Raw genomic sequence first — 18,348 nt, forward strand, 5'->3', positions numbered from 1 at the left:
ATGATTTTAAGATGAATGTACAGTTTACTCAACTTATTTATTTCTGTTTATGTAGCTCTGTCAGTGGATGGCACAAGTGGTGCCAGGAACCGTGCAGTGAATGACCATGAACTGCTAAAGCACCGTGTTCTTTCTGCTCTTAACTGTGACCAATAAAGATTGTTTTTAAAAGATGAGCCTAGCCTGGAGTGGAACCAGCAGCAGAGGTATGTTCAGAGAACAGTATAGAGCCTTAAGCTGTTATTCTCGAGTGCATTTTAAAATTAAGATAAAAACACCTACTGCCTGGTCACCTGGAGGTGACAGGAACGAAGTAACTGTTACTTTTACAACAGATTCCAACCTCTTAGTATTCAGAATACAGTATCATGGAATGTTTATCTCCACACAGTAAAAAAACAAACAATATACAAACAACTATACAAAATTGGCAGCGTACAAACTGACAGCTGAGATGCACAGTAGTGTCCATTAAAATACAGCAACTCCTTCCAGCCACTTACTGTGACACACGGGCCGACATCTCACCCCTCAGTCCATTTTGGCACAGGTGCAGTGGAGACAGTGCTTCCTTCTCCAGCTCTCGTGGTACAAAGGCACCTCTTCCCTCCCTGCAGGGAGCTGAGCTGGCTCCGAGGAGCGCTCAGCGTGCGCTGTCCCTGAGGGTGGCTATGGCTGCGTGCAGGGCCTCCAGCCTCCCTGCCAGCCAGGCTGGGGGGGACCCTTTCTGCAGCAGCAGCTTCACAGCCTCCACTGCCCCCTCCATGGAGCCCACTGCCGACTTGTACTGCTCCTCGGAGGGCGGGTGACAGGCTCTTTTGGCCAGGGGCTGCGGATTTCAGTAAACATGAAACATTATTTTAGTGCTCTGTGTAAGTGCTCAGTCCTCACCCAAGTGCAAGAAAACCCTTGGATAGAACAGAGCTGCAAGATGCCCTTGTCCTGGGGGAGCTCTTGCTGCCCTGCAGGCACTACAGACCACTCAGGTCTTTTTAAGGGCCAGGAGTGCTCGTGATCTTTTTTCTTGGAAGATGAAGGGCAGCAAGGCCATCCTGAGCCTCTTCAGAGACTTCCCAGAACTGACAGAAATCGACAGCAGGGCCCAGATAGTTTAAGGAAGCACACGTACCTCTCCTGTTGACTCCAGTTCTCGGTCCCCTCTCAAAACCTGTGCACTCCAGGTAATCCTTTCTTGCTTTGTGCGTTCTGCTCGTGCTTCTCTGGTCTCTTCTATCTGCCTTGTCTTGGGAGAAAACCACAGGAGAGGTAACTAAACCAAGGCAGCCTTACCAGCCTTCATAGGCTCAATTTATATGCCAGAACAAAAGGAAGGGAAGGAGACATTTTAACATGCAGCAGCTCGAAGCGAATATTTCTCACACACTTTTCTGATCGGGAGATTAAAGTTACCTACAGCTCTGGTTTAGCATTACTGGCAGTTATCAGTTCTTTTGCAAATTATCTGCTTGTCAAAAGCTGCTCAGCAGAGAGCCCTGCCTTAGGTTACAGCACAACAGCCACCCCCTTCCACAGTGTCTGTGTTCTGCAGCAAAAACCACCTACTCTGGAGAGGATTTCTTCTAATATGCAAAAAGGACTAAGATGTTTCATTTGTGTTCATTTAGATTTCAGAAGCTCATCCAAGAGAAATGGGGAAGGAAGTCATACCAACCAAATGATGAAATCTCTGTGTGCAATTCATTAACTTTTTGTTTAGGGAGGAAAAAGCAAAGCATTTAAATCAAAGTTGGGAAGTACTGAAAGAGCATTGTTCATAGGAATGGCAGTTGTTAATTCTGCTAATTAAAGAAAGTAGAAAAGTTCAACCAGATCCCATTGACAAGACCTTATTTTAAACTTATTTTTAATCACCATGCAGACGATGCAGGTATAGACACAGGCTGTTTACTGCTTGTGATGGGTGTACAATATCAACTGAGAAAGCAGTGAAGTGGTTCAGCAACTTACGTACCTTAGCCAGAAAATTAACAACTTTGTTCTTAGCTTCTTCAGAATTAAGGCACAGAGGAACAATATCTTCATGGCTTGTTTCCTGCCAGAAATGTTAGTAGTTGATCAGTACATTGATGTTAGCAAGGGAAGGGACAAAGTAAAAAATCTTTCTATGACAGTCCCTGTCCTCTTACAACCAAGCTAAGCAACCAGTGCTTCATCTTCCTTCACTTCAGCTCCTGAAATCACTTCCAGCTGCATGAGCTCTCATTACTTTCGAGGTGCAATAGCACCTGTAACACTAAAGCCCAAACTGCACAGGGAAGAGCAGCAAATATTTAAGACAGGAGAATTTTTGTAGAAGAGAAGTTAAGAGAGCCAGACACCCAGAGCTGTGCTCTGCTCACCTCTGCAAAACGTGTGAACGCCTCCAACGCATGCTGGTGAATCAGCCAGGTCTGGTCAGCCAGCAGAGAGGCAAAGAGACTCGACAGCTGGGGCACAACCTGCCTCTGCAGGAGGAACAAACACCCTTCAGTTCCAAAGAGTTAGCTGGGCACGTCTTACCATCGGGATTTATTACTGAAGAATTGCTCTAAGGTCAAGGGACATGTTTGGGAAATGCAGGAGTGCTACTGCCCTGTCTGGCAGAAAAACCCACTGTGAGTGAGGTGACATGTTGTTTCTTCCTAGAGGTTGAAATGTCAGTCTGGTGAGAGGCAAAAACAGTGAATAAACCAAGCATCTTACATGCACTCAGCATGTCTTCATGAAAAATAAACGTGACACAGACCATTAATAAGTCTCCAAGATGATCATGTCCTGGCACTCCTATACGGATTTGATGAACTGTATATTTAAATAAAAGGTGTATCTTTTCATCAAAAGACTGAAGATGATTTCACTAACACCACAGTTACACTTACCTGTGCTTCTTGTGGTATAAACACCTTTCCCATGGAAGACAGAAAATCCACCATCGCTAGACGAACATGATCCGGGGGATCCAGCTGGAAAACGGAAGACTGCAGTGCAAATACCTGTGGAAAACAAACCCCAGGGAAGCTCCATCAACAGACTGCGGGTTAAAATGGTGCTGTCTCATCTTTACATCCACAGACACTGAGAAAACTGGACTTGAGCCAAAAGGAGGCGTTGCTGCACCTCAAATAAAACTGGATAGGATAAAGGTGCAGTTTAGAAAGGAATGAGCAGGCTCCACACATGAGCATATCCACATATCTCAATATCTTACAGAGTAACCCGAGATTCTCAAAAGCACTGATAACCAAAATGCCATATGCTTGGTTTAAAACCCAGGAAAGCTATCAAGCAAGAGGTAAAACTAGAAACCTTCATGTGTTAAAAGGTAGCCAGACCATGAAATAACTCATTTCAGATTTCAGCAAATCACAGAGAATTTGGTTTTCATGAAGTAAATTACTCATAAGAAGGTGTTTACAGTTTTGTGGATTTTTTTTTTTTACCTGAGTAATCAGTTGAGCATCTAATGCTTGGATGAAAAATTCCAAAAGGTGAAGTAATAGACACAGTATCTGCTGGAGACATGGCTCATCTGAGACCTTCAAGAGATCACAGCATTGCATTTTAACTTACGGAATAACTACTCAAGAAAGAATTTCAAGTTACAGTAGTGTTCCAAAACTCTGAGTCTGACCTCACACACGTGAAACACTGCATTGTAAGCAGAAGAAAACAGTACAATAGTCATTCAATACTTCTAGGTAGTCATATTTTACAAGACCCATTTCTTTGATTTTTATTACAATATTTCTTAGCCCTCGTCTCCTCTTATAGCTCACTAAAATAAGCAGCTGAAGGTTATCTGAACTATTTCTTTTCACTTCTCAGTTGCCAACTGTCCTCACAGAATGGCTGAGGTTGGAAGAGACCTCTGAAGGGGCACATTGTTGGCTCCTCTTCACCCTCACTCTCAAACTTCCTTTTTTTTAATCAGAAGCATGAACCACGGGAATCCTTTTTTCTTTTCTTTATGCAGCTGCAGCCACAAACAGGTAACATGGTTGCAAGGGCATTGCCTGACCCCCTCACATCTGAGAGGGGGGGTGTGGGTTTCCATGTGCCCAGGCTGTGCAGCAAGCAAACCACTGTGAGTTTCGTTCACATTCCAATGACCATTTAAAACAGCCCAAATTTGTCACTGGTGCAAATCAGAATGAGGAATTTCAGATTTCTCCTTGAGGGAGTCTGAATCTGACACTGAGTAACAGATGGAGTCACGAGGAGCCACACATGTAACATTCAGCAAAAGTCAAACTGGGCTTCCCAGAGCACAGGCCGGCCCAAAACATAAACCAGCTGAGAGCAGATGGGCAGCACAGTTACACTGTGCTTTACAGAAACAGTCCAAGGAAAACAAATTAGTAACAACAATGTGATGAAATAGCACTGGCCTCTCAAAGACATCATGTTTTCACCACTGGAGCAGCAAATTCTCTTACCTGCTTAGCCTGGAGAAAAGTCCAGAACTGACTGAGCACTCCCAAGACAGATGCCTTAAGTTCTGCCTCCAGAGTGTCATCAGCAAAACTGCAGGCAGCCAACAGGACAGAAAGGGCAGCGTTCTAGGAGGAAAAAATGTATAAGGCAGACCAGAAAAATCTACACGTAGAACAACCCAAAACCCCAGGCTGCTGATAAACATCTAAAATGATGCAAGATGGCAAGAAACCCAGTGTGCTGTGTCAGCTGTACAGCACAGTTAATCCACCAGCCAATCAAGCTTCCAAAGCAGGGAAACCATCCGTCACTCCTGCGAGTCTCACACGTGCTCCAGTCATTCGCTGCACTGGCAGGAGGAATCTGGCAGCACACACTTCATGGGGAAGCCTCTGCTTTCTCACACTCCCTCACCAAGGAGACCAGTGAGCATCTTTCAGATTTGATGCTGCCTAAAACCAGCCAGGACTTTAAAACTTCAAAAATAACTGTATCCCAAGGTATAGCACAAATCAGAAACTCTAAACAAAAACACATGTGCACACCCAGATAGCAAACAACTAGAATAACCTGGGAACCACAAGAGCTCCACTGTCGCAGTAGAGGCTCTAAAGTGCTGTGTGCTGGAAGAAAACGTTAACACGAAGAGTTCTTGCTCGTGCCGATGCCAGTTAGGCATGGAGAAAACACACTGAAAAACTGAGGTGACAGCAACAGAACGCTTATAGCTTGGCAACCCAGAGCTCCCACATTCTGACAAAGAGAACCAAAGCCCTTTACCACAGGTGGGAGCTCCCCCAGGGCGCGCCTGCCGTGGAGCCATCGCCGGCACTGCGCGAGCCCGGCCACGCACAGCTGAGCCGCCACTTGCTGCCTCAGGTCAGGGTTCAGGGCCCTGAGCGACGTGTGCTGCCACACAGCCAGGTTCTCCACCTCCTCTGGGGGAAACTTGTGAGCGAATTCTACCTGGAAACAAACGGTAACAGAAACTTAGCAGGCCAGAAGACAACTTGATAACCTCTCAGAAAGCTGAGAAACCACTGCTGGTTTGCTTTAGATATACTACATGAAAGAGTGTAAAACATTTCGGCTAAATAAAATTAATCTTTTTATATAAAAAAGTTGTAGAACTGCCACCTCCCTTGTCATGTATAGGACATCAGAATGATTAAATGACTTAATTCTTTCAGCTGCTTGAAGCAGCGGCCCCAGTGAGAAGAATAAAGGGCTTTGGCCTCTCACTGACAGGACAGGACACTGCTCTTTACTCCTGATGTCACGGGAACACTCATGAACACCAGTCACAGATGCAATGACAGGACACACAGTTTTCAGCAAATCTGGGAGATGTGCTGTTTTCATCCTCAGTCAGGAAAAGGACTCCACTGCTGGCCAGCCAAACACCGGGAAAGGTGTGCAGTCTGCACAAAGTGGGATCCACTGTGACTCAGTAATGACAACCACAAGAACAAGGACAATGAGCGAGCACTGATCTTGGCACTTCTGAAGAACTGAAAGAGGATATTGTAACACAGGTCACTGGTTCAAATCTCTCCCAGTAAAGGCAGAAGATGCTGGTGCTGGACTTGCCTGATGATCCGGAGCCATCATGAACAGCAGACGCCTCAGCAGGACACCCAGGGCAGAGACCTGGTAACAGTCACTGGGCCAAGCCTTCAGCTGCATTAGCATAAAAGGGTAATGCATCCAATTAAATTAAGGACAAAAATCGCCACTAAGCAAATGAATTCTATACACAGCGTTCTGCGAGTTGCTGTGTGGGATCATGTTGGAAATACCAGGCATGTTGTTTTATATTTTTACTGTACTGCTTTTGCTAATTTTTAATCCAATTTGAAGAACTGAAACAATCTCAATGTGGACTTAAAAAAATATAAATGCCTGTCTTTGGTCATTTATAAAGTTTGCCAGTATAACTTGGATTAAAAGTGGTGCCAAGCTGCAAACACACAGTGGTTCTTACCAAGTGGGCGATCACATGAACGTGGTGAGCACACAGTTCAGCTGTTCCATACCTGGAACATGAGAGACAGAAGCTGGTGAGCCTGTACTTCCTAGGCTTTTACAGAATATACACTGTAAACCTTGTCTGAGAAATGGCCATTTCCTCTAACATATTTCAGCTTGATTAGCAGACCCAATTTACTTGAGATAACCATTCCAAAAAACAATTATCAACTAATAAAGTATATTCCTCTTGCTTGCATGAATGAAAAAACGGCTAAGCCATTTCTGCTCCTAATTCTCAAAATGTGCTCCAAATCTGAAAAGAATCCCATTCTGGGAAAATTTTGTCTTTAAAATAAAAAAAAAAATCTCTGAAGGAATTAACAACAACAACAGAATAAACCGGATCTGTGGAAAACCTGCTTGACCCGTAATAAGAGCATCTTACCGGGCAAGGAAGCACCAGGAGTCCATTGCCAGCAGAGATGTGATCATGCTGGAGCCCAGCACTGCATCCAGCAGGGCATATTCCTGAGCAGAAAATAGACATATGAATGTTATGTAGGAACTGATTGCAGGCCTGCTACTCCTTTTACTTCACTAATTAGTACAAAGCCTAGGAAGAGTTTCAAGCTTATCCAATTTAAAATGTTTGAAGAAGTCATTTTTGTACTCCATACTCAGCTACACCATCAAATGAGCAGCTACACCTTTAGATTTGCACACTTTGAATGCCCATGTGCATTCACCTCCATGGCCTGAGGATCCTTCACTTGGAGACATTTCATCGTGTCATCCCTTCTTTGCAAGGCAACTCCTACCAAAAAAATATTTAATTCTAACCAATGTATTGCCAGTTTTCTTTCCTGCTTTACTGGCAACCTACTGAAAACCAAATAAATAAGTTTCCTCTTTTCTGAACACAAATTTTACCTGAAAGAGGAACACAGCATTCAGAAAAAACCAAACAAACAAACTCCTAAATTAGGGCTGTAATTTTTTGTGACAGCTCCCAACTTTATCAAGGTTTACATTCATCTGGAGGTACTTCTGTCTATGTGCAGTAAAAGTGAAAAACTTTGGAAACATGTAATGTTAATCAAAATACTCCTCTGAAGTAGAAAATGTTGCTCGTTACCATTTTACGGTATGTTTTTAGCTGGAATCCCAACAATATAAACTACTCCAAACTTAGTATAGACTAATAAAACCAGGTGAAATTAATGCAATTTGAATACTGCATAAAAGAAAGCAAAAACCAATCTTACCAACTGAGGGAAGTGTGATGGGAGTGTGGAGGCAATGAAGGAGCACAGGTGGACACAGACATAGTGATAGAGGGTGATGGGAACTGCTGGCTGGCCACTACTGATCACCTCTGGCAAACAGACAGGGAGAGAAAGCTCACCAGGACATTGCTGGAAACTGAAGAAGAGAGCTGAAAACAAAGACAGGCTGCAAGGGGAAAAGAAAAAAAATAAATAGATAAATAGTTGGGTTACAGAGACGTAAATCCAAAATCCCCCAAGAAACATCTGTACTATAAAACCTTTGTACTACAAAAATCTTTGACAAGGAACAATAGCAGTAACTTCAGTGGTTTTACACTGACTGCCTTCCTCTTTTACAAATCCAGGTGGTTATTTGGAGGTTCAGGCATAAAAGTGTGAGATTTTAACTCAGTGAAGCATCAGCAAATTCAAAACTTCTCTCTCTTCTTGTCCTGGAAGTACTCTAAATACCATTCCTTTCCTGAAAAAACAATGACATCTCTGGCTCTGTATCCTTCCCTCCTGAGGCACTGGACATCAGATCCTGTTTGTCTCGGCAGAAGGATGTAAATCCACAGAGTCTGACAAATTTTACTGCTCAGTTGCACGGGGAACTCCAGCAGCTGAGCCCCTCTGTTTGCCTGCACGGAACGATTGCTGTGGGGAAGAACTGCAACAAAAACCTCTTTAGTACCTTTTTCCTGTGTTCCAGAGAGTCTGCACTTCTTCAGGCTGAGAGGGCAGCTTGTCCATGATGGTAACCAGGAGGAGGAGCTGGGGCAGCTGCTGCTCAGGAGGGAGACCTGCAGAAGTTTGGTTTTAAAGTGTGATGCAGGTTGCCCTGGTAAATACATCACACGTGTAAACTGGCTTTTAAAGCAAGTGTAGAGGCAAACTGATGAACTCTCTCAGCTATTCCAGAATTATGACTTCTTGGTCGGGGCAGAAATCAGGGAGCAGGGAGTGTAGGAACAAAAAGGTAGTAATTATTCAGTTTGAAGGCATTCTGCTTTTCACAGAAAATATTTAATTTAGGAAAAAAATGTTTGTCTTCCCCCACCAACAGAACAGCAGAAAAATTTCAGCTTACTCTGAAAGTATGTGACAAAAGTAGATTGAAATTATGCAAAAGAGCAGAATTGACAGGATTTCTGTTAACCAGATTAATACTGAAGTTACTGGGAATCTTTTGGAAAAGATGAATTCAGCAACAACATGAACTCTCTGCTACAAAATTCATCCAAGTCAGATGGAGCTGCCTCTATCACAGTGCTTACACAAGAACTACAGACAAGCAAACAGGTACAGAATATTGTCATAATACAGTCCCAATCCCTTGCAGACATTTACACAGTACCACAGCATGGCAGCTGCATCTTCAACCCACCTAACTTCTCACTTAACACTTGCTCCATGAAAGGACTAAAGGGAAGAAGCTGGTTGATGAGAGGATCCAGAGCCACGAGAAAGACCCGGGATATTTCCTCTCGATGAACTTCCAAGATCTCTGGAGCATAGAGACTGGGAGGAAATTTGCTGAGGGGGAATGGAAAAAAAAAAAAAAAAAGTTAAATATTCTCAGTAGCATTTTCAGCAATATTACTTTTTTCCAAAAGAACTACAAAGAAGTTTCTTATTTCCTTGTTCCTGTGAAATAAAAGGCTCCCTATTTTAGAATATCAGAGCTACAGCTCTGCATTCAGCTTTTAAATTTAGCATCACAATCCAGTATTTTACTAAACACTGAAAGAAAACCTTACACACAGAAAATGCATGTAAAATACACCTATCAGAAGAAACATATCAAATCACAAAAGTCAAGTAAAAAAGAAAAGCCAGCAAAATATCTGTATAGACAATTTGACAGTCATACATGTGACAGCACTGATTTAACAAGTGACACTAAAAGGGTACCAGTTTCTTTGGAGGGAAAACCTTGGGCAATAAAAGAAAAAAAAGAACCAAGAGGAGAATAATTCAAAAGAGATCGTGAAATGAAAACCTTCCACTCTTGGAGCTGATAAAGTGACTGTAAAAATGCTACCTTGCTACTAGAAAATCCTGTCCGGTTTCCCTGAGCAAATAAAAGTTTACAACCTTGCACTTGAGAAAGATCTACGAGGTAAGTAAAGTTGAAAGAGGAGACTCATAAAAAAATATCCCCCCAGTCTTGCAGTGAAACATGCAGTGAACTCAGGTGCACATGTCACCACAGAACGTGGTTTGAATTCCAAAAGAATGGCTGGAATCAGCCCTCGGATTTCAGAGGGCAAACTGTGATCAGTAGAAAGCCCACATTCCCCTATCCCTCACCACCACTGCAGCAAATAGAACAAAACCTGTGAAAGAAGAGTGATAAATGGCTTGCAGACCATTGGTTTATGAACAAAACATTAAAAGAGCATTTGCTTCCAAGAGAAGCAGAGTCCCTCTTGTGAGATTTCACAGGATTGGTAACACACAGTAAAGCTAACAAAAAATGTCAGGATACTTTGTTTCTGATCCTCTCTTTCTCCAGGGTGAATGTTTCCATACTTTGTCTTAAAGTAGAGACAATCTGTCACATGTCATTACTGACACCTGTATTTAGTGCTGGATTTTTACTTTCTGCATGTTCTGCACGTACTTTGTTAAGAAATGTTGACAGAAGAAGTTTCAACGAAGTGAATGGTTTGTCAATATGGGACATGCACAGCAATGATCAAGAATGGGGTTTGGGTAACTCCATCCCACAAAAATGCCGAATTTATTAAAAAATATTTTTGTTTTCTATCCATGAAAAAAAAAAAAAAGATGACAACAGTTTTGGAACAAGAACTGTATTTCTATGTCTCAAAATACTTGTAACTTTAGGAATGCAGTAAAGAGATGTCATTAAGATACTATCAGTGATCAATTATTTGTACTTCACATACCTGTATATCTGAAGAAAGAGCTGATGTAACTGAGAACAGGAGTCAGAGAAGTAAGCAAGAAATTCCTGCAAAAGCCATTAATTTTAAATGGTGGTTTCAATATAAAATACACCATTAATTACACTTTTTGTTCTCCTATACTGGTGTGTAAAGTACTAAACTGCAAAAATGGTTCAAGTTCTAACAATCCACAGCAGAAAGCAAGAGCAAACAATAAACAACAGTATCCATTTCTTCTTCTTAATGCTACATCCAATTCAATGGTTCAAACCACCAACAATTCTGGAAACTTGGCCACTCTGGCCACAAAAATGGACATCTCCTACCAACTCCATGGTGATACTGCATGAAACAGTTTATTGTACTTGTTTTTCTGGGAAATCCCTGCTTAGGGTTGTGTGTGTATAAAGGTGAAAGAACTACAAGCAGGTTACTAGATGTTAATTATGGATGTTAATTATACTGCCCATATGGGATAGTCACAAATTGTTAAGATATTATGCAGTACAAAATTATTCCATCTGCAGACCAGAGGCTTGAATTTAATACTAACACAGACTTGAAGGACAGAACCTACCTTGGTGTAGTGAACTAGGGAATTAGCAAAGAACCTGCACAATTTGACTGTCTTCTGAAACAGCCTTAAATCAGTGCCCTCCTGTGCAAAAGAAGCAGTTCTAAAAGTTAATATACAGAGTAATACAATAAAAAAGAAAGTTAAGATTGCTAACAATGTTCAAAATCTATTTCACATTTGATTCTCTACAGACTCTGCAGCCAAGGGGGGAAACCTTTAAAAATATTCATTATGCCTCAACGTTTTTAGAGCAATATTCAGAATTGGGAGGTTATCTTTTGATTGATCTTGGGATATTGCCAGTTCAGGAAATAAATTCTCACAGAGTATGGTGAAAAGTTAATTGTCTCACAAAACATCCTCAATCTAAATAAAGCAATGGGCCTCACTTTCATGTGGTTTCAAAAGAATAAGGTATTCTGCCTGCCACGTGAAATAAAGAAAACCCAAAAAACCAAACCCAAACTACTCCAAGCACAAAGAATTTCTCCTCCTCAAGGTCACTGTCAGCTCTGGGAGCTTTTGAGCTCACCTGTATCTCTGACACCTTCATTTGCTCAGCCAGTTGCAAACAGGAGTCGAAAGACTCAAGAGTGTCCTTGCAGAGGCCACCCAGGATGTCACTGTGCTTCAGATGGCACTGCAGCAGGGAGTGATGCTTCAGGCTTTGCCTGCAAGGCGGGAATATTTAATGGCCAGAAGTGATCATGCAATGAGTTCTCACAAATCCAAATAACTTCTTCAGGCTTTTGTACAACACTGATTGGTGCAATATCTGTGTACACCGAAAACAGAAGCTCAGAGAGAACCTTCTCCACAGCCAGGGATCAGAGCAGAGGCAGGATGAAAGCACAAGGCAGTCAATCAAGCCAAAAATGTCTACAAAATTGCAGGTGAGACCTCTTAATATTATTTGTTCAGACAACAGTGCTACAAATTTTCTTCTTTGTTGCAGTACGAAAAGTCAAGTTTCTACTACTTTTCACACCCGTTCCTACCTCCTTTCATTGGCAGTGCTTTAATACCACTCCTGGCTAAATTTCTAAATTGAACTTCTAAATTTACTTCCCAAACAGCTAAAGTGAATTCTCTAATTTCAATTTTATTTGAAACTCCGAACACAAAGCAATCGAAACCTTCATTATTCAAAATTACAGTTCAGTGACATACTTGATGATGAACTTCCACGTGTTGGCATGAAGAGCATGGTCCATATTGGAAATGACAGAGCAGATCTCCAGCACAGTGTGGATCACTAAGGAAATAATAACAACTAGAGTTAAATCAGATTTATGTGTTCACAGCAATCCCAAGCACTAAGAGAATACCAGCACACTGACACTGAACTAGGAAAATAGCTCAGTGTTTATGTGCTGCCCCTTCCCTACAAACCTACACAACATGCCCCATCCCACAGAGGAAGTTTCAGGAGAACAACAGAAATATTTTGAGCTTCAAAATTCTGCTTTTTGAAAGGCTGGTCAGGACAGCAGGAACTGAGCACTCTCACACACCTGTTTTAAGAATTCAAATACACTCTATAGAAAAAAAATGACTAAGCAAGCCTGAAAAAGTGTTAATTAAATCCACATATACTTGACACTATGTCTGCGATGTTATCTTCAGTGGATGCAGAGCCCATGGAAATCATATCAACTAGTTCCATCAGCTGCTTCTGAAGGGAGTAAGTTTCCTTGAACACAGCTTGTAGGAGGTCAGAAATCAAGTGCAGGTGGCCACAGTACACTGATTCACTGTCCTGCAAAAAACAGGAAACAAGAGGTTTAAAAAGAAGGTTCTAGATTAGGCCTCCACAGGTGAACTTCCATGGATCATATGATCCTATTTTACAATAGACTACAATGTTAGCAACAAAGGAAGTAGCATTCCAAATACTTCCCAATACTTTTAAATTAAAATTATTAGATAAAGGTGTGGCACCTGAGTTTACATCCTGACATGGAAAACTGATGTAAAAATAGACAGACAGACTGAAAGTGAAAATGAAAGGCAACCAAAGTCTCCCGTGTCCTTATAATAACATGGTTTTATTTTCACTGCTTAGAGGGAATTCCTGTTGCATCTGAAAATCCAGATCTGAAATTGAGAGATGTTCCTTGTAGCCAGCATAAAGATGCCAATCTCAGTTTTCAGTCCCCTTTGGAACTTGCATGGAAATAAGGTAAGTCACACCATGTTGGTAACCACTGATAGCTCTGAAAATCCTGCAGCCATTAGGAGTGCACAGATCTCACTGAGTACTCCATTCACGAGCAAAATGTTCAGTGAACACTGGTGCAAAATATGGAAATAGCACAGTCTGAGCCTCCCACCACCAGGTCATTATTTGCTGGGCACACAGCTGCAAAATCACCTCTGTACTCGTAACAACAAGTAAACTGTTTAACAGCTAAATCTGAATTAAAAGAATTCGACAACAATATTATTTCAGAATAGGATCTCCTTACAAAGTGGGCGTTTCCCAAACCCCAAGGAGCACAAGGATGTTTCTCCTCCCGCCAGAGACTTACCCTGCAGTGAGTAAAGGTGTTCTTTATGACACAGAGCACGGAGGCCGGCAGGGAGCGGATGCTCTCCAGGGGCACACACTCCTGCCCGGAGCACACGCAGCGCACGCAGCCCCTCAGGGTTTCCAGCAGTTGCACCACAGTCTTCAAGCAAGAATAAACAACAGCAATCAATGGTTTTCGCTCCTGCAATAACCTCCAAAGTGTCTTTTTTCCCTGCTGGATTGCACCTAGATTTTAAGTTTACTATTGGCATAAATAAGCAGTTTGTTAGAAATGAGTGAAGCTCCATAAAATAATACCGAGCAATTCCGTATGTACTGTGAAAACTCTGTATTTCTTTGACTGCTGTTCTCCATTGCCAAAAATTTTAAAACTGAGAATTAAGTGACTGTATAAACAAGTGTCAGACTCACTCTTTAAATACAGCGAATCACATGCCACTTGTGTTAGTAACTTCAGCAGAATTAGAGATGATTTTTTAAAATTATGATTAGCATCACTTGATAGAATGCAATCAAATTATTCACTTCAGCTACAAAGGAAGATTAAATTACATTTTAACCACCAGTAGCCGGCAAAAGTATTCTGGAAACCTCTCAGTAGTTTAGGTAAAGGCACAGAATGATGTAAACATTCCTGTGACAGCTCTTGTGATAGGACTTGCCTGCAGCAGATTCCTTACAGTACTGCATAACTCTGTGCTGTGGCTGGTTAATCCCTTGGCCTCGCTGGATAACTCATACATCAAGTTATCAAAGAACTGTAGAGTCTGTCAAAAGGAAACAAAACTTAAATATTTTGTAAAGGCACACATGCAAATAGCAACACTGTTCTGTATCTGCTGGTTTCCTTGGTATGGAAGCACAGACCACAGAGAGAAGTCCCAGGAGAATTTAGGGCTTTCCCGCATTTCAGTCACAAAACACGATGTACCAAAAAGCTCAATAAAGAAAGAATATTGTATATTTAATTCTCTCCCTACTGTAAAAGATGAGAAGAATCATCGAAACAATCCAACACAAAACCGTGAAAACTCTTAAAGGGTAAAATTTTAATTTTGAATTTCGTATCCTATACAGTAATTATATTGTGCAACCTCAAAAAAGAATCACTGCATTCTAAGCAGGTTTTAGCACTGGGCCAACTGACAATTCCACAGTTAATTCAAGCTGTCCTACCTTAGGCAATACTTTTGAGAAAAAAGTTTGTTCCAAATCTTCAAGGCTGATATGGGGCAAAAACATTTCAGTCAGGATCCTCAAAACCCCTGCAAAGAAAAGCATCTAAACATTACAGGAAAAACAATGTGTGATTCTCAGAACTACGTAGCAACCTACCAGAGGAAATACAGAACTGCATCAAGCAAAAACAGATCAGGTACTTGATTTTGAGAGAGGTTTGCCTTATTTGAAATGCACGAAAACACACATACATCATCTGAAAAAACAAGTAACAGTAACAGCCCCAACACGCACAAAACCATGAAAAAGAGCATCACGCCTGACTCAGTTTAGTTGAAGGCTGAGCACAACTGTTTGCCTACGGATCTAGCATTTTCCACCTTCCAAACTGCAAATACCTGCACATTTAACGTGCTGGTCGGGACTGATACACAAAGTAACCGTGAGTTTTAGCAAGACTCCTAAACAGTTACAAATAAGCCTCGTTTTCTTTTCACTATAAGCTATTACAAGAGCTTTGTCACCTGTAAGATAACAGCCAAAAAGACAACAAAATGCAAGATAAAATGCACCCTTCTTTCACTTATTGAAAAATCAGAAGTAACAGGAAGGAAAGAGCAGCCTTACAGGCAGAGCTTCTTTATGGGCTTTAATAAAGTTTATTCAACATGCAGTTTGTGGAACACGCAAGGACCAGCAGGATTGCTGAAGACTCTGAAAGGCACTAGTTGTAGTTTAAGCGATTTTAAGTAGTGCAGAGCTTATAAGGCAATTGCAACACAACGATCTGTAGGAAGAGGCACTTCTTAGCCACTACTTACGAATGTGCTCAGTCCAGTCTTCACACTCTTGGTACACTGAGTAAAAACGTTAAAGAAAATCAAACTTGTTCTGCTATAGAGGTTATCCTTGAAGCACTTGCAGAAGTCGCAGTGACTTCTCACCCTGTCTCATGTTCACAGGGAGGGGATGCAGGCTGATATCGCCGAGTCCGCATACAAAAAAAAGTGTTTCTAAAACGTGACTCTGGAGGGGTTTCTCGTTTGTTTGGTTGTGGTTTTGGTTTTTTGTGGTGGTGTGTGGTTTTTGAATTTTTTTTTTTTTGGGGGGGGGGAGGTGGGAGAAAGGGAATTGTTAATTAATTGTGAATAGCGCTAGATGAACCCCACGCTATTTCCTACCCCCAATCTTTTATTCCAGGGAAGGGCTGTTGGCAGCGAAAGCCCCGGCACTCAGCGTTTCTCTCCCGTGCCAGTCCTTCACAAGGTCCCACCGCTTCCCCCCCCTCCCTGGGTTTACTCGCCCGGAGCGCGGGAGGCTGAAGGCTGAGACCCCCGGCGGGAAGGATATGAGGAGCCGGGGCAGGACGGCGGGCAGCTCCCGGCGGCACAGCTCCCAGTCCCAGCCGCCCAGCTCCCGCAGGAGCGGCTCGGGGTCCGTCTGGGACATGCCGGGCTCGCTCCCCTCAGGACCCGGCACGGCGGGAAAGTTCTCCCGCCATCCCAGGAGCCTCCGCGCGCCAGGAAGCGGAAGCGGCTCCACGTGGGAGAAGCGGAGGGGGATCCCGGCCGGCACACCGGTGGGTACGGGGGCTGCTGCCTCAGCCGGGCTCCGGGGAGGGGCAGGGGGATTCTGCACTGTGGGCTCTACCGGAGTTACCAGCTGTGCTCATTCTGTGATTCTGTCATTTCCTTGCCTGTATTTGTATTGTGTGACAGATGTGGTGCCCCGTAACGCTGCCTTTTCTCAAATTTAAATGGTTAGAGGGTGGGGTTTTTTTTAATCACAGAATTATTGTCCAACTCTCCTCCTGCCAAGGCAGGGTCACCTGGAGCAGAGGACACAGGAACGTGTCCAGGGCGTTTGGGAACGTCTCCAGAGAGGGAGACTCCACTACCCCCCTGGGCAGCCTTTTAATGAAAATCAGGATGCTACAAATTAGACTGTTTGTGCTGATATTAATGATATGTAAAACTATTTACTCTATTTCCAGCACGGCTGTTGGCAAAACATCTGATACTCTACCTCTAAAGCACAAAGTACTCTTTCCCACAGCAGTACCGACATAAAAGTATCCTCTACAAAAAACAAAAGCCAGAAGAAAAAAGAAAGACCACCTTTTTATCAGTCTTGCTCTTAAATGAGTGTTTCTGGCTGTAATAAATTAAGCTGACATTTTTAAACTGTTATTCCCAAAAATGGATTTTCGTTTTAATTTTGCTATTGATGAAAACGAGAACAGTGAAGCAGACACTCACTACTTACTGCTGGGCTCTCCAAAACACAAGCAGGACCCCACGGAAGAGAGCAGGAAAAGTGCTGATGCTGGAGCAGACTCCAGCCCCAGGCCAGGTGCTGCAGAGCACCAGGATGAGGCACCAAAGACAAAGCACTGTGTGAAAGCTGCCAAGGAGCACATTATACCTGGAGATCTCAACAAAATATTGGAAAACAAAGTAATGGAAACAGTACTGGACCTGTATCATGTAAAGGTGTCTGTACTGGAAATGACATGTTCGGGTGATGCCGACAGCGAAGGCATCGTGTCCAAAAGCGTCTCTTCCCACTCTGATCTCATCCCAGGAGTCTATGAGGGAGGACTGAAAATCTGGGAATGCACCTTTGATCTCATGGACTACTTTTCTGAGGCTGAAATACAGTTTACCAACAAGACTGTATTGGATCTTGGCTGCGGGGCTGGACTGCTGGGAATAGTTGCCCTGAAGTGTCAAGCTGAAAGAGTTCATTTTCAGGACTACAACAGCACGGTGATTGAGGAAATAACCTTGCCTAACGTGGTGGCCAACTGTGTAAATGAAAGCAGTAGTGGAGAGAACAGAAAAGCCAGCAAACCTCCTGCCAAGAGGCCCAAGAAAGCAGAGGGCTTACCTGATGTGCTCACCAAATGCAGGTTTTTTTCTGGAGAGTGGTCTGAAGTCAGCCAGCTCCTGTTATGCAGCAACAAACCCTTTTCAAAGTATGATATAATTCTGACATCTGAGACCATCTATAATCCTGATTATTACAGTGCTTTGCATGATACGCTGGCTCAGCTCTTAGATAAAAATGGCCGTGTGTATTTGGCAAGCAAAGTGCATTATTTTGGGGTTGGTGGTGGTATCTACCTCTTTCAGAAATTCATTGAAGAGAGAAATGTGTTTAGAAGCAGTATAATTAAAACCATTGATCAGGGACTGCAGCGATGCATTATGGAAATGGCCTTTAAAGATTCCACTTAAAATTCAACCACTAGTTTTTAAAAAATAATTTAAAAAGGTTTTAATCTTCTTATATCTTTGCTTTTTCCTCTGTTATTCTGGTTGACAAATTAAGGATGGGGGTTATTGAAATGTTTGAGAAATTTTGTCTGACTAGAAGTAAAGGACTTTTCTGACACTGATTTTGCACAGACAAATGGAGTTCTGCTGCTTTGCCACCAGAGGGGGGTGTGATTGTGTTTATCACTTGTGT

General features: G+C 42.5%; 2 protein-coding genes across 2 annotated transcripts; one reads left to right on the plus strand and one right to left on the minus strand.

Annotated features, from left to right (window-relative positions):
* Positions 1-24: 24 nt before the first annotated feature.
* CUNH1orf112 (chromosome unknown C1orf112 homolog) lies at positions 25-16,368 on the minus strand. The gene is made up of 24 exons (XM_027895896.1): positions 16,228-16,368; positions 15,699-15,738; positions 14,875-14,963; positions 14,361-14,465; positions 13,697-13,837; positions 12,762-12,924; positions 12,336-12,420; positions 11,698-11,836; positions 11,166-11,246; positions 10,589-10,653; positions 9,061-9,209; positions 8,368-8,476; positions 7,671-7,857; positions 6,851-6,933; positions 6,419-6,470; positions 6,025-6,114; positions 5,215-5,400; positions 4,437-4,559; positions 3,441-3,536; positions 2,880-2,993; positions 2,361-2,465; positions 1,973-2,053; positions 1,130-1,243; positions 25-829 (listed from the first exon to the last, which is right to left on the minus strand). The coding sequence occupies exons 1-24, from the start codon at positions 16,324-16,326 to the stop codon at positions 644-646; spliced, it is 2,682 nt and encodes an 893-aa protein (XP_027751697.1). The 5' UTR covers positions 16,327-16,368; the 3' UTR covers positions 25-643.
* Positions 7,986-18,298, plus strand: METTL18 (methyltransferase like 18). The gene is made up of 2 exons (XM_027895905.1): positions 7,986-7,998; positions 16,871-18,298. Exon 2 carries the CDS (start codon positions 17,076-17,078, stop codon positions 18,114-18,116), a length of 1,041 nt encoding a protein of 346 aa, XP_027751706.1. The 5' UTR covers positions 7,986-7,998; positions 16,871-17,075; the 3' UTR covers positions 18,117-18,298.
* Positions 18,299-18,348: the final 50 nt, after the last annotated feature.

The sequence above is a fragment of the Empidonax traillii genome, unplaced genomic scaffold, assembly GCF_003031625.1.
Source record: "Empidonax traillii isolate 1590-97213 ecotype Southwest subspecies unplaced genomic scaffold, ASM303162v1 scaffold474:size1423191, whole genome shotgun sequence".
NCBI lineage: Eukaryota > Metazoa > Chordata > Aves > Passeriformes > Tyrannidae > Empidonax > Empidonax traillii.

Bases quoted from the DNA above. Each gene is read 5' to 3' on its own strand.
- CUNH1orf112 (XM_027895896.1), bottom strand. From the start codon at position 16,326: ATGTCCCAGACGGACCCCGAGCCGCTCCTGCGGGAGCTGGGCGGCTGG. The intron at 15,739-16,227 runs ATATCCTTCCCG...TAACGTTTTTAC, and splicing joins CCGTCCTGCCCCGGCTCCTC to TCAGTGTACCAAGAGTGTGA. The intron at 10,654-11,165 runs GTAGGTTCTGTC...TGGCTTTTGCAG, and splicing joins CCCTAGTTCACTACACCAAG to GAATTTCTTGCTTACTTCTC.
- METTL18 (XM_027895905.1), top strand. From the start codon at position 17,076: ATGGATTTTCGTTTTAATTTTGCTATTGATGAAAACGAGAACAGTGAA.